This window comes from Pholcus phalangioides, unplaced genomic scaffold (genome assembly GCF_987345545.1).
Source record: "Pholcus phalangioides strain wild (caught in Gottingen) unplaced genomic scaffold, Ppha-v1.0 ptg000019l_1, whole genome shotgun sequence".
Classification (NCBI taxonomy): domain Eukaryota; kingdom Metazoa; phylum Arthropoda; class Arachnida; order Araneae; family Pholcidae; genus Pholcus; species Pholcus phalangioides.
Window position 1 is genome coordinate 8,404,279 of NW_028301612.1, and position 13,195 is coordinate 8,417,473.

At 40.0% G+C, this 13,195-nt stretch overlaps 1 protein-coding gene across 5 annotated transcripts in view; it reads right to left on the minus strand.

The window, feature by feature from the left end:
• LOC149071188 (uncharacterized) overlaps positions 1-13,195 on the minus strand; it is an 83,095-nt gene that overhangs the window by 19,285 nt on the left and 50,615 nt on the right. For 4 of the 5 annotated variants that reach the window (XM_089248146.1, XM_089248144.1, XM_089248148.1 and 1 more), the window contains 5 exons: positions 9,965-10,198; positions 8,709-9,182; positions 7,856-7,966; positions 5,880-6,041; positions 5,562-5,708 (listed from right to left, as the gene is read on the minus strand). In XM_089248146.1, coding sequence (XP_089104272.1) covers positions 5,562-5,708; positions 5,880-6,041; positions 7,856-7,966; positions 8,709-9,182; positions 9,965-10,198 — 1,128 coding nt within the window. The remainder of the gene's footprint in view (positions 1-5,561; positions 5,709-5,879; positions 6,042-7,855; positions 7,967-8,708; positions 9,183-9,964; positions 10,199-13,195) is intronic. The other variant, XM_089248145.1, reaches the window with a different exon arrangement.

Below are 13,195 nucleotides of genomic sequence, written 5' to 3' on the forward strand. Positions count from 1 at the left end.
TTTCTGTGGTCATGTCACCGAATGTTTCTGACAAGGACGAACCGGGTAATGAACTCGCGACACCTCTAAACATACTTTGGTTCTTTAGGCTTATCTTGTCGACCAGGGGGGGGTCTATTACATTGCAGTAGTTATACAACGAAGTCGTTTGTGAAGGTCACGCGCTTAACGCAAACCTCAACACGCCCATTGTTAAAAACTAGATTTTTCTCGCCACCCGTCGTCTTGTCGTTATCAATTTTACGAAAAACCTCCCGGGCCGAGGCTAGCGTTAGGCCATTATTGATAGGCCTGGTTGATAGGACCTTGGATTTTGTACAAACAAGTGACAGGGACAAAAAATCACTCGGCGAACTTACATATTGCAGTTATGTGGAATTCCGTACGAGTGTTTCAACTTGAAAACTATAATTAAAAATTGCGATAATATGCAAAACACTTATTGATGGAGACAAAAAACTACAGAAATGCCAAGCAAGAAGGAACTGCAAAGACAATAAAACACGATTCAATCTTGCACGCAATGCAAAAAACCAGTGTGCGGCAAAGGTGCATCGAGAGAGGGGATTTGTACAAAATGCTTTGAGTGCTAGATAAAAACAAAATATGTTAACAGATCAGTGGTTTCACCCTTTGTTGGGACCATTCAGATAATTTTCTCTGCTGCTGATAATCATCATCACTACCAAAGTATGCTGCAGCACGGGCGTTGGTATTATTTTTATATACAAAGGTAATATATAATAATACCGATAAAGTATTCGGGAAAACGCACATGAAATGATTTTTGTAAACTATATATATATTACTAGCTGTAATACCTGGTGCTGCCCGGGTTTTCATCAATGAGGCTTTTTTGGATCACGTGATATCTCCCTCTCTTTTTCTTGAGGGACATACAAACCGTGTCCAAGTTAACCAATATGGCGACCTGCGCGATTCATGAAATAAACAAATATAGATTTACACAGAAACGTAGAAATGAATATATATTTTTCTTTTTTTAAGGGGTGCTAGGTATTTCGATCCCCCCCCCCCCTGAACTTCAAGTTATCCATCTGTCTGTTCCAGCTTCCAAAAATCCTTAGCTAAAGCTGTGGAATTTTTTCGATGCACTTTCCACGGGCTCATAACTAATTTTAAAATATCCTAACCCACATGAATTTATGCAAATAAATATCAAAAGAGACAATATGGAGACACTAATTTTCATACTTGAGAAGATATAAATGAAATCAATGATATTGCTCGAATATCCAACTCAAAAGTATAGGGTTGGCTAATTACTTCGTATTTAATCTCCTGGGCTTCGTATATCTCTAAGCGAACTGAATATTTTAAAAATCGAGAATTCAATACAATTTTTAAAATTATTGATGGGGTGGAAAATCCCACTAATTTCCGCATTTCTACAGTAAAATCGACAATTTTAGCACTGATTTCTATGAGGATCACCCTTTTCCTGACTCTCAACGCGATGCTGATGATGATTATGGCGTCTATTCCTCATTACTGAGAGTATATTGAAAATGTGGCAAACCATTATAAAGGCATAAACTGTTATACATATACTAACAGGATTAAAGAAGTGACAAACCGTTGTAAAGGCATATACACGTCTGAAACGCATTGCTAGGGAACCACGGTAACCAAAGTAAACGTTCGGAAAGTGATTGTTGAGGCCCAAAAACTATTGTTGCTGCCCGACAGTTTTTTGCCCATTTGGGGCATTTGCCCTGGGCTGACGAGATTTTAAAGTAGCCTATCGTTCAAGTCGGGTCCCATTTGGTATATAAGCAAAATTTGGCGACGATCGATCTAAAATTGTAGATTTGTATAGAGAACATACAGACAGACAGAAAATCAGTTTTATATATATAGATTTTTAATTCATCCGGATCCTTTTTATTTTCGTCAAATGGCTGAGAAAGAGGTAGGCTGTGTACGCACATCACACAAGCTCCCACAGAGAAATTTTCTAAATTATTACGATTGAACAATACGACGCTCAATTAATTTCCAAATTGACTCGCAACAATTTCATCAAATTCTCATACTTTTACATATTTATTTACCGTCTTCATATTAAGATAAAATCAAGAACAAGTAAACTTTTATTTACATCATTAATTAGAAAATTCGTTTGCTTGTTTCACACAATCACCAAACTTACACTGTTGACATCTCTTTTATATCGGTGTTGATACAGTGACTAGAAAATGCACTGAAGGATTAAAGAAATTTATTTATTAATCAATAAAATTTATTTAGACTTTTTGTACTGTACTTAGTACGAAGAGTATACAGGGTACTTTGTGTGTATAAGGGTATTTACTGCATTACACTTCTGTGTACTGCACAGAAAGTAGCAATACCGACAACATTAACACTATCAGTGATGAACATTGTTACAAAAAATATCGATGTTTTATTAAAGGAATTAAGAAAGAAAAAAAAATCTGGAGACGAGTTTAAAAATATATTGACGTCAATGTTGTGAACAAGATACAAAAATGAAATATTTGCGATTTCAAAATGTTTTGAAAATATATCGCGATAGAGGGATTTACCAGTAAAATAATATCATTGTATTGAGATGAGAGTTTAACATTAGAATAAAGGCATTTCCGAGCGAGATTTGAGAAAAAGTATTGTAGAGAGATTTATCGTAGCACCGAGTATTTTCATAATGAGGTATATGTGTATATATATAACTGTGAATAATTTTTCTAATGAGTATGTGTAATTAGATAGCATTTTAAACGATAACTCTGTATCTGAAACATGTTACTATATTAAGTAACACAATTGAGGGAATTATTATTGATTTATAATGAACAACTTCATGAATTAATAATGAATAAATAATTTTCAATTCCACTAATTTGTCTCCGTTGAACTCGCCTTCATTGAAAAACGTAAACGAGAGAGGCCATGTTTATGTCCGTAACGGGAACTCAACGAGTGGTTTCCAGCCGCTGTGGCGGTCGAGTGGTTATAGTGACGGACTCACGATGCGAGGATCCGGGTTCGAAACCCACAGTGGTGGTCGGCTGAAGTTGGTTTTCTGTGGTTCCCAACTTCAAGACGTGAATGCGAGCCGATCTCCCCGTTGAAAAGTCTGGCCACAGAGAGCAACAGGCCTACAACGTTACAAATATTCAATCGTTACACTTCACTCACAATTTGAAGTATAGATGACAGCACTGAAATATCATACACAACACTAGCTACACACTCAGACTGTTAGGTGTACACACACTCACTTTGTTCCAGACTCTGCCACGAAGCTGGGCTGGAAGAGATCTCGGCAACGGGGTAAGTCCGGTGGCAGTGACCCTGGCGTTCATTCATTCAGGCCTCGTTAAATAACGCCTCGCGTAGCGATGACGATAAATACCGTAAGAAACGCTGAGAGAGAAATCAACCTAACGATGGTGACGTAAATCTATCCCAGAATACACCACAGACACGTTTGAAACGTGAGCATAACATAAGCGTAATAGACCCCTATGGGCCATGCAGCCCTTCTGATAACAATAACCAAAGGAAAACTGATAGGTTGAAAACTATATCCCAACAAAGTCTCATTTGCAAGTAAGTTGACCATACAGCTCGTATGGTCGAAAAGGACGTATGGTACCGGGTATTGGTGAAACAGACCACTCAAAACCACAGAGCATTTTTGTTATTCAGCCATTGTGAGGGTTGGTTGCTAACTTCGAAACACACATGCGGGCCGTCTCCCCGTTTAAAAGTCTAGTCCAGAGAGCAACAGGCCTACAACGATACAATTATCCAATCATCACACTTCAGTCATAGCTAGAAAAATTAATGTCAGATGGCACCACCTTATTCATGGAGTATGAAGCACGTCGGACAGCAGTTCTGCATCTTGGGGAGGACATCCAGATCAATGATCACCCGATCAGTTCAACCCAATATGAGCAGAAGCACATTGAGTGGCTACATCATCCAAGTGTTGACATCGCGCTTCTACAGGTTACGTGGCTCAACTCTACCGGTTCCTCGAAGGGATCTTTGGTCACCGACGAGACAGTACGGATATTCACTGACGGCTCTCGGATCGGGGAGGCAACGGCATCTGCATACGTAGTCCTCGACTCACCGGATGTAGTTAAAGAGACTTGGAGTAGTCGTCTGACGCAGGGCGCAAGTGCATTCCAAGCGGAGGCGTATGCAATCTTGAATGCGGTCATCTGGGCCTCGCAAAAAAGCTCCCCGGTGGTCATACATTAAGACAGCGCTTCTTGCCTTCAAGCTATCTGCGATCCCCATCAGGATATTCGTAGGATTCGACAGCTACTTTGCTCCCATCATTCGATTCGTATAATATGGGTTAAAGTTCACACAGGAATTGCAGGTAATGAGATGGCTGATCGTCTGGCCAAGGATGCCACTAGTTCGACCACAGAGGAACAACACTTACTACCACGCAGCCACGTCAAATACCAATTAACTCTGTTGAGAAAGTGGCAAGCACAGTGGGATCATAACGTCCAGAAGGACGCATATAGAATCCAACGGCATGTTCGTTGGCATCCTTTCATTTGGTCTTGCGAAAAGATTATTATGGTTACAGAGCATGGTCCGTTACCAGTATATTTAGAACGTTTTAAAAAGTCCAACAATGACAAGTGTCTTTGTGGTCAAGTCGGGACATTACAGCATTATCTGTGTTCCTGCCCGCACACTAAACAGTTCCATTTCGGCCACATTCCGGATAATGGAAAGCTTTGCTGGAAGCGACGCGTACTTCAGAGCCCAATCAACTTCGCCAGCTGATCCAATTCCTGGACAAAAATCTTCATCATATTCACACCAAATGGGTTGGCACGAAGAGTAAACGAGGGGGCTGATGACGATTAAGTACCAGCTAGGTGCTTTCGCCCGGACCCTACTAGAATATACGATCTGCGGCCTCGTCGCTGAAACTCATCTACTTAGAGCCAAGCGACGTTGCGCCTATCGACATTTTGTACTGACGAATGCCTAATCAACTTGTAAATTGAGATTATATTCCAGAGACAATCAATCTTAATTAGTCTTGGCGATACTACGATTATTCAAATCAACTCTTCACTATAAGATGAGCGTGATCTGGCGGTTATACCTTTCGGAGGCGGTTATACCTTTTAATTTCTTCCTCCGTATATTATGATACGAACATTGATTATATGTGAATTTATATGTGCAATCTATATGTAATATTTTTATTTATTAGTCTGAAGATATTTAATAAAATTTCCAGACACACCCATCCTCCAGGAACGCTTCGATATCTCAATGAGATGGGAAGCGGGGTGTGTTCGGTTTTCAAAGGTCAAAGATGGCACCACCACACATAACAAACGTTACGCAGAAACAAACTACACGTTAGGATTACAAAACGTACCCACACATTCCAACATGCACCAACTCTTTAGGAATTTCGCAGAGGAATGTCGACGAGGTGCATGTATGGTTTAGTAGTATTATTTTGGCATATGCATAACAGGATATAAATTATTCAAAAACGTGAAACAGTAAAAAGCACTGACCGTCTCTCTCTGGTAGTTCTCCTTGATGATCTGCAACTCATTCAATAGCCTGCGGTTCTCAGATGCAAGTTCACCGATCCTCGAATTCTGGATCATCACCTCTTTTTCTTTGTGCTTTTCCAATTCCTTACCGACTTCATTCATTTCCTAAAGGAAAATGAAGTTTATAAATTCCGTAATTCAGTTCAGAGATTGAGGAACCGTTTTTATCCAGATGTTTAGAAAACGGATTCAAGATCAAATGAACTCAACATTTGGATACGGTTTTGCACGCATACAGTGTATATAACGAAAGAATTCATCCAATTCATAATATACCATAGTTGCTATCACCTTCTTCAATGTTGTGATCTCTCTTTCTTTGACCCGTAAGCTTCGCTGTAGGTTTTCCAATCTCGTCAAGCTACCAGTTGGGGTTTTGCATCTACCAAGGTTGTTCGGGTCACTTATCACAGGTAACGAGCTGTGATGACCGAGCATCTACAGAATATAATCTCTAATTAGTTTTTCAGAGTTTTTTATTTATACATTGATCAATTATGATCAATAATCATAAGGGAGGGGTGCTCCGACCCAAACTAAAATATATTGATGGTGCTCGAGTAACGACTTCGCTGATTAATTTCATTTTACTACCACATGATCTAGCAAAATGCGGATTATCATGAGAGTCGACATTAGGAATGCTCATTTTAGGATTTTTTATTAAAATAATTAAAAACTTTATGGCACAAATTATGGGTAAATTTTGGAGATTTTTGGAAAAAGTTGAATTTTGTTAAAGTTAACATTCAGGAAGAAAACAAACCAACAATAAAAATCTTAAAAGCTCGAGTTAAAATATTTAATACCATAGTATTGAAAGAAACACAAAGTTTCAAGACATTGTTGAGGTGTGTTCGTAAAAATGTTCCTTATCTAACAAAAAAAGTTAGTTTTGAGGAAAAGCATTTAAGTTAAAAACATTAGCATGTGTGTTATGCTTGCCAGCAGTTTATACTAAAATATTTTAAAAAATATTTTTAGTACAGTACAACAAAAAATTTGGACAGTTAGACGCAGAAAGATCCATATTATTTAAAAATTGGAAAGTGTGTTTTTCAGAAAATTTGCGTGCACCAAAATGCCCCTTAAATGAGAAGGTTCAGAAGTAATTTTTTTCAAAACTTTCTGAAAACTTCACCTTAAGACCCTTTTGCTTGTGAGACAAGCGATCGCGGGATGGAAAAGGTTTAAGAACCACTGTCCAATAGATCAGTTTCATCTGTTTATATATATAGGGGTTGTTAGGTTTTTTCTTCTCAGAAGGAGAACCGCTCTTGATCTCTCTAGAGTAGAGTCTTAGCTTTTGGTTCTATGTGACTTACTTAATATTAAGGCCGCTTCACACTACTCTGACGTTACATTAAGTCTTCTCCAATTCAGAGACGTTGCGAACTCCGATCCGTAGAAATCACGAATCAAAACTAATCAAGTACGAATTATGTTCGAAATCACAACGTCACTGACGTGATCTGGGATTACATAACCTCAGTATAGTGTGTAGCACCCTTTAGAAGATGACCCTGAATTTTTCGATCTCGTTATCAATGAATAAACTGTTATAAAACCCTATTCTCAAAGTTCTCATACATCCTAAGATACAGTCGAATCCCGATTTCACGCCACCATTTGTTTCGCAGAATTTTGGCGTTATGACGAATCAGAAATTAACCCATGACAAGAATTGCTCAACGTAAGTTCCCGACGCTAAGCAGGGTTCGCGCGACATCGGGGAGTGCTATAACGGACGCAGGGCCGCAACTAGATGCTTGGTCACCCGGACCAAGTGCGCATTTTGGCGCCCCCTTGTAATATTGAAGGGGAGGTTTGAGAATAACATTTTCGCCCCCTCTGGTCCAGCGCCCGGGATCCGCCTGCTACCCCCTAGTTGCGGCCCTGAAAGGATGTACGAATGTGTTGCATGTTATCATGTGCGTACGCAAGATCGACCTCTAAAAGAGTCACAGGGTATTGGAGGATGGGGAGGGAGCGCAACGAATTTCTTGCAAATAATTTCCACTTAATGCTGTTCTAAATCTTTTTAAATTAACCGAATACGAGATGGCCTATTTGTATTTTCTTCCGATATTTGAGCCACTTGCAAAATATATATATAGGCTATATTTTCAATTTTTGATCGTCTTGCCGGGTGGGTGGAGGGAACAAGGGTTCCTCGTGTCCCTCCCTGCGTACGCTTCCGCAAGCATGTGCGCATTTGTAAACATTGGACTTATGAAAGTAATAAATCTCACCCTTTTAGGAATTTTTGTTTTCTCTGGTCTCGTGAAAGTACCGTCTCTCGTGAATGTTTGGGTCGTCACGTCTCTCATATCGATACGGGTAGTGGCTTGTCTAAGTAGTTCCTAGAAAAAAAAAATTACATATTTTCTGGTATTATTTTGAAGAAAAAAAATTAACATCTTGTAAGCATACAACCCCTTCACGTACAGACTTTTGCCAACACATTTCGGATATCTCGGACGTCAGTGCTGTCTTAACGCATGGGCACACCCGGACACTTCCCAGCGGCTCCAAGAGAAGAAGTCCTCATAAAAATGAAAGCCGCTTCAAATTTTCGAGAATTTGCCAGGTAAAGCCTCAGAAAAATCACTTGGCCCGGGTTCCCATAATGCTTGTGGGTCGGTCGGCCCCATTTGACGTATCGGCGATAAATCTGGCAAGCTTGTCCTAACCTTATCGCATGTTAGAAAAATGATGGGAAAAATAGAATGAAAGGAAAAATAAATAGAAAAAGGAAAAAAAAAAGCAGCGTGATAGATAAGTAGATGAGCGAGCACACGGTAGATTTCCCTTTTCACCCTCACCCTATGCGTTATCTCTTTCACTCCTACATGTATATACATTTAGTAGAAAGACACATTGTAAAGGGGAAAGTCACTAACAGGAGTATAAAAAGAACTGGAAGGGGAAAAGAAACAACTTCTGTTCATAGCGTAACAATAAAGCTTCGTGATGATGAGGAGAGAAGAAGGGAAACAGAACTGGATTGAATTCATTCTAATGCCTATTGGACGGAATATTTCGTACGTGATCTTAAAGGGGTTAAGAATTATTTAGAGTTGTATACAGAAACAATTTCTGAACCTCGAGTTCGATTATCCGTTCCTCGCAATGCCTAATCGTCAATTCGAGCTCTTCATTTTTCATTTGCAAGTCTTCTAGCCGCGATATATTGAAATTATTCTGCTCCAACCTCGTCTTGGCATTCTTGCGGTCTTGCTGTGAGTGCACTTCGATGTCCTCGTCGTCGTCATCATCATCTTCCGGGTGTCCGTCACCGTCCTCGTCAGGGGTCATTGTCGTCTCGTCACCGAGTCCGTCGTCAGTGAGGTTCTGAGACCCGGAAACAAACACCGAGCTCACATGAGATGAATCGGAAGAATCCGACTGGTCGAGAATCCTCGTCAGTTGTTTCCTAGTGACCATCAATTCCTGCTGGAGCAAAGCTTTGTCTTTCTGAAGTTGGCACATCTCTGTTTCCAAGTCTTTAATGGTCGCTGAGAGTTCTTCAACGGACTTCTTGCAGTCTTCCAATTCGAACTCGAGATCCTTAATCCTCTGCGGTAGAAAAAGTACACAAAAATACGTTACAATACAGTTATAAGCAAATATAGAGGTCTATTTTTACCAGTGATTCGCGCATGCGGAAAATTCACCGACTACAATTCACAACCACGCAATTCACAAAAAGGAAAATTTAATAATGGGGAAAATTCACCGACATCATAATTCATCCCGCTAGGAAAATTCAATGACAAACAGTCAGTAGATGAGCAGTGAGTTAAGTGAGCAAGTGAGTGATTGATTAAGCAAATCATGGATTTAATGAGTGAGTGAATGAGCGAGCAGATGAACAAATGAGCAAGTCAATATAAGTGACTCACTCAAACGGTCACTCACTAGAAAACTCCCGCACGCGGTCATTGGCACTGCCACTCACCGGCTCGCTCTATCGCTAATTCACTCGGTGACTTACCCATTTACTGATTCACTCATAAAGTCACTTAAACGATCCCTATCCGAGTCACTTGAACACTCACCCAATCGCTCAATCAAGTGGTAACCCTACCTATTCATACGATCGCTAACACTGGTTAACATAACACACTGCCAAACTTGGTCAATCATCCAATCACTCATGGTCTCTCACTCAATAACTCATTCCCCAATTCATTTGGTTACTCGCTCCCTCACACATTCGTTCAATCACTCTATTACTCACTCGCTCTTGACGTAACGTTGTCGGTGAATTTTCCTATCGCTGAATTGCGTGGTGGCTAATTGTTGGCGGTCACTTTTATGTCACGTAATGCGTGATTTGCTATTTCCAGTTTTCTCACCGTGTGAGCATTATTCAAATCCCTCTGAGTCTTCTCCAAGGTCACAGCAACAGCTCCTTTCTGAGCGTACGCTTTCGAAAGCTTCAGTTGCGAAGAAGTACAGGATGGGCATCTGCTGTGCCCTTCGGAGGATTGATGCTTCTTTTCGGCATCTGAACGTAATGAATCGCCATCAGGGGGAAGAACTTCCGATCTCGATGGCAGGGAATCGGGATTTGGCGCTGCACATGGAACCTGTCATGATGGAAAAAATTTTATCAATCTAATGTCAATTTGAAAATGAAACATTTGTAATAAAGTTTGCCTCAAAACTATAGATTGCACAGAAATGTGTTTATTTAAAAAACCAGAATATGATACGATCAAATGTGATAGTTACTGAACGTGTTCAACATCATCCATCAAAAAAAATAATTATATGAACTACGAGGCTCTTATATATACGGAATGAAATAAAATGAGCTGTCCCAAAAGTATATAGAATAAGCAAATAATGTTGTTTGTTTGATCAGATGCGACTCAAAATCATATGGACGTCGCTTTGCTTCGTATCGAATTCTATAGATGGCGGTTGTACATTCACAGAACCAGCTTTTCGAGAGGTTCCCGGTTCTGAAAAACATCACAAATGTCCTATTGCCTCCTTCAAATCGATCAAGTGGAGAATCACTTCCCATTAACCCGTTTACGATCAGGGACATAAAATTGCGTCCAAACGCCACTGGGGTATAAATTCAATCCAGCTGACTATTTCTTTATCTAATGAAGACTTCTTTATCACATCCAGTTAGAATCGTTGCTTCAATGATGCAATTGTGCAATTTCTTCACGCAGAGTCTGGTGCCATTGCAGAGTCTCTGTGTCTCCAAATTTCTTAAAAGCATTATAGGTGCTCCGACTCTGAGGGTCAAATTGTGTGGTGGCACACCCGGAATATCCAAAGGAGTTCAGAAATTCTGCAGGATACAGAATTGTCTGCGCTGTGTCTGTGACAGTGTCAACCGATTTGTAAGATGTGGAGTCTCCCGGAATAATTTTTAGGATTTTTTTCGTTGAGTTTGTTCAAACTGTCATTTTCCGGTGCCAGAATCGCTCTCTTACAGAATCCACTCATGGTTTCTCGGTGATTTTGTTGAATGTTTGGGAAGACTTTGTCTGCAAGTTCTTGAACTGAGTTTAACAACTGGCAAAATCCATTTGGAAACGTAATCGGTCCAGTGCTTGGATCGACTGGTTGGTCAACTGATGTGAAAATGATAGCAGTGCTGAGTCATTTTGCAGTTGAACTCGCATGTTGGTGGATAATGATAATTTTTTTAACTTCGTGCCAGAGTGTTGATGATTCGAGGCAAGCATTGAGTTCATCAGTTGGCGTTGAACATTTTTATTCCCAGTTTTGTCAGCGTAGTTGTTGTTCTCTGTTGTTAGCGACGTCATACGTCCAGCTTGTGCAGCGAATATTCTTCAAACGCCTTTTACGCATTTTTTAAATTGAAACTATCCCTATACAATGGGCGGTTGATGAGATAAAGGCTGTATTATCACTTACAGGACACCCTGTATATAGGCTAGCAGAAATACCTGGCGCTTCCCGGGTTTTCTGCAATTAATGGGAGGATTGGAAAAGTGACAAACCGTTACAAAGGAATTAACTGTTATAATAACAGAGTTAAAGGTGTGACAAACCATTGTAAAGGCATATATACACGTCCGAAACACATTGTTGGAAACCACGGGAACCAAAGTAAACGTTCCGAAAGTAATTGTTGAGTCCCCAAAACCATTGTTGCCCGACAGTTTTTTTGCCCATTTCGGGCGTTTTCCCAGCTCTGACGAACTTTTAAAGTAGCCTACTGTTCAATCCTGGAACTGTTTGGTATATATGCAAAATCTGGCGACTATCGGTCTAAAACTGTAGATTTGCATGAAGAACATACATACATACTTTCACATTTATATATAAGCTGATACCCCGCGACGTTGCCCGCCCCGTAAGAAATTTATATATGTATAACTTATTAATTATTTCTTAATCAAAAAAATTTCTGCATCAAGTAAGAAAAAATTACTTTTATTTTTAAATATTTTAATTAAAATCTTCAGGCAATCGCTTGTGGATACTACACGATATGTTTTGTTTTTCCATCTGGTGTGTAGATGTAAAAATTTTCGAGATTACCAACACGCGAACAGGTGACGAAAAGTTGTCCGCGTGAAAAACAGGGCTCAAGTAGGTTGATACCTGCCACTACTCACAACTAGCCTTGCGCTTTGTTGATGGTCATGGCAAAATTTAAAAGAATCGGGAGCTGTAATCGCTTGAAAGTGAATGGCATTTCTTCAGTGATAATTGGGATACGTGGAATGAAGACGTCTTCTCCTTTGGCACATCCAGTTAGAATCATTGCGTCAATGATGCAATTGCGCAATTTCTTCAGACAGAGTCCGGTGTCATTGCAGAGTCTCTGTCTCCAAATTTCTTAAAAGCATTATAGGTGCTCCGACTTTGAGGGTCAAGTTGTGTGGTGGCACACCCGGAATATCCAAAGAGTTCAGAAATTCTGCAGGATACAGAACTGTCTGCGCTGAGTCTGTGACAGTATCAACCGATTTGTAAGATGTGGAGTCTCCCGGAATAATTTTTAGGATTTTTTTCGTTGACCTTGTTCAAACTGTCATTTTCCGGTGCCAGAATCGCTCTCTCACAAAGCCACTCATGGTTTCGGTGATTTTGTTGAATGTTTGGGAAGACTTGGTCTGCAAGTTCTTGAACTGAGTTTTGTGTGGAAACTGGCAAAATCCATTTGGGAACGTAATCAGTTCAGTGCTTCGGTCTACGGGAATTCTTCCATTGCCAAGTTTGATCAACTGATGTGAAAATGATAGAAGTGCCGAGTCATTTTGCAGTTGAACTCGCATGTTGGTAGATAATGATAAATTTTAACTTCGTGTCAGAGTGTTGATGATTTGAGGCAAGCATTGAGTTCATCAGCTGGCGTTGAACATTTTTATTCTGAGTTTTGTCGTCGTAGTTGTTCTCTGTTGTTAGTATTGGCGTACGCAAGGGGGGTTTGGGGTTCTAACCTCCTCCTCCCCCTCATTGCGCAAAGATTATAGTGTTATTTTGCAGGAAAAACGTAAAAACCTCCCTTTAGAAGGAAAAAAAATCTGAAACCCCTCTCGAGAAAATTCTGCATACGCGCATGGTTGTTATTGACGTCATATGTCCAG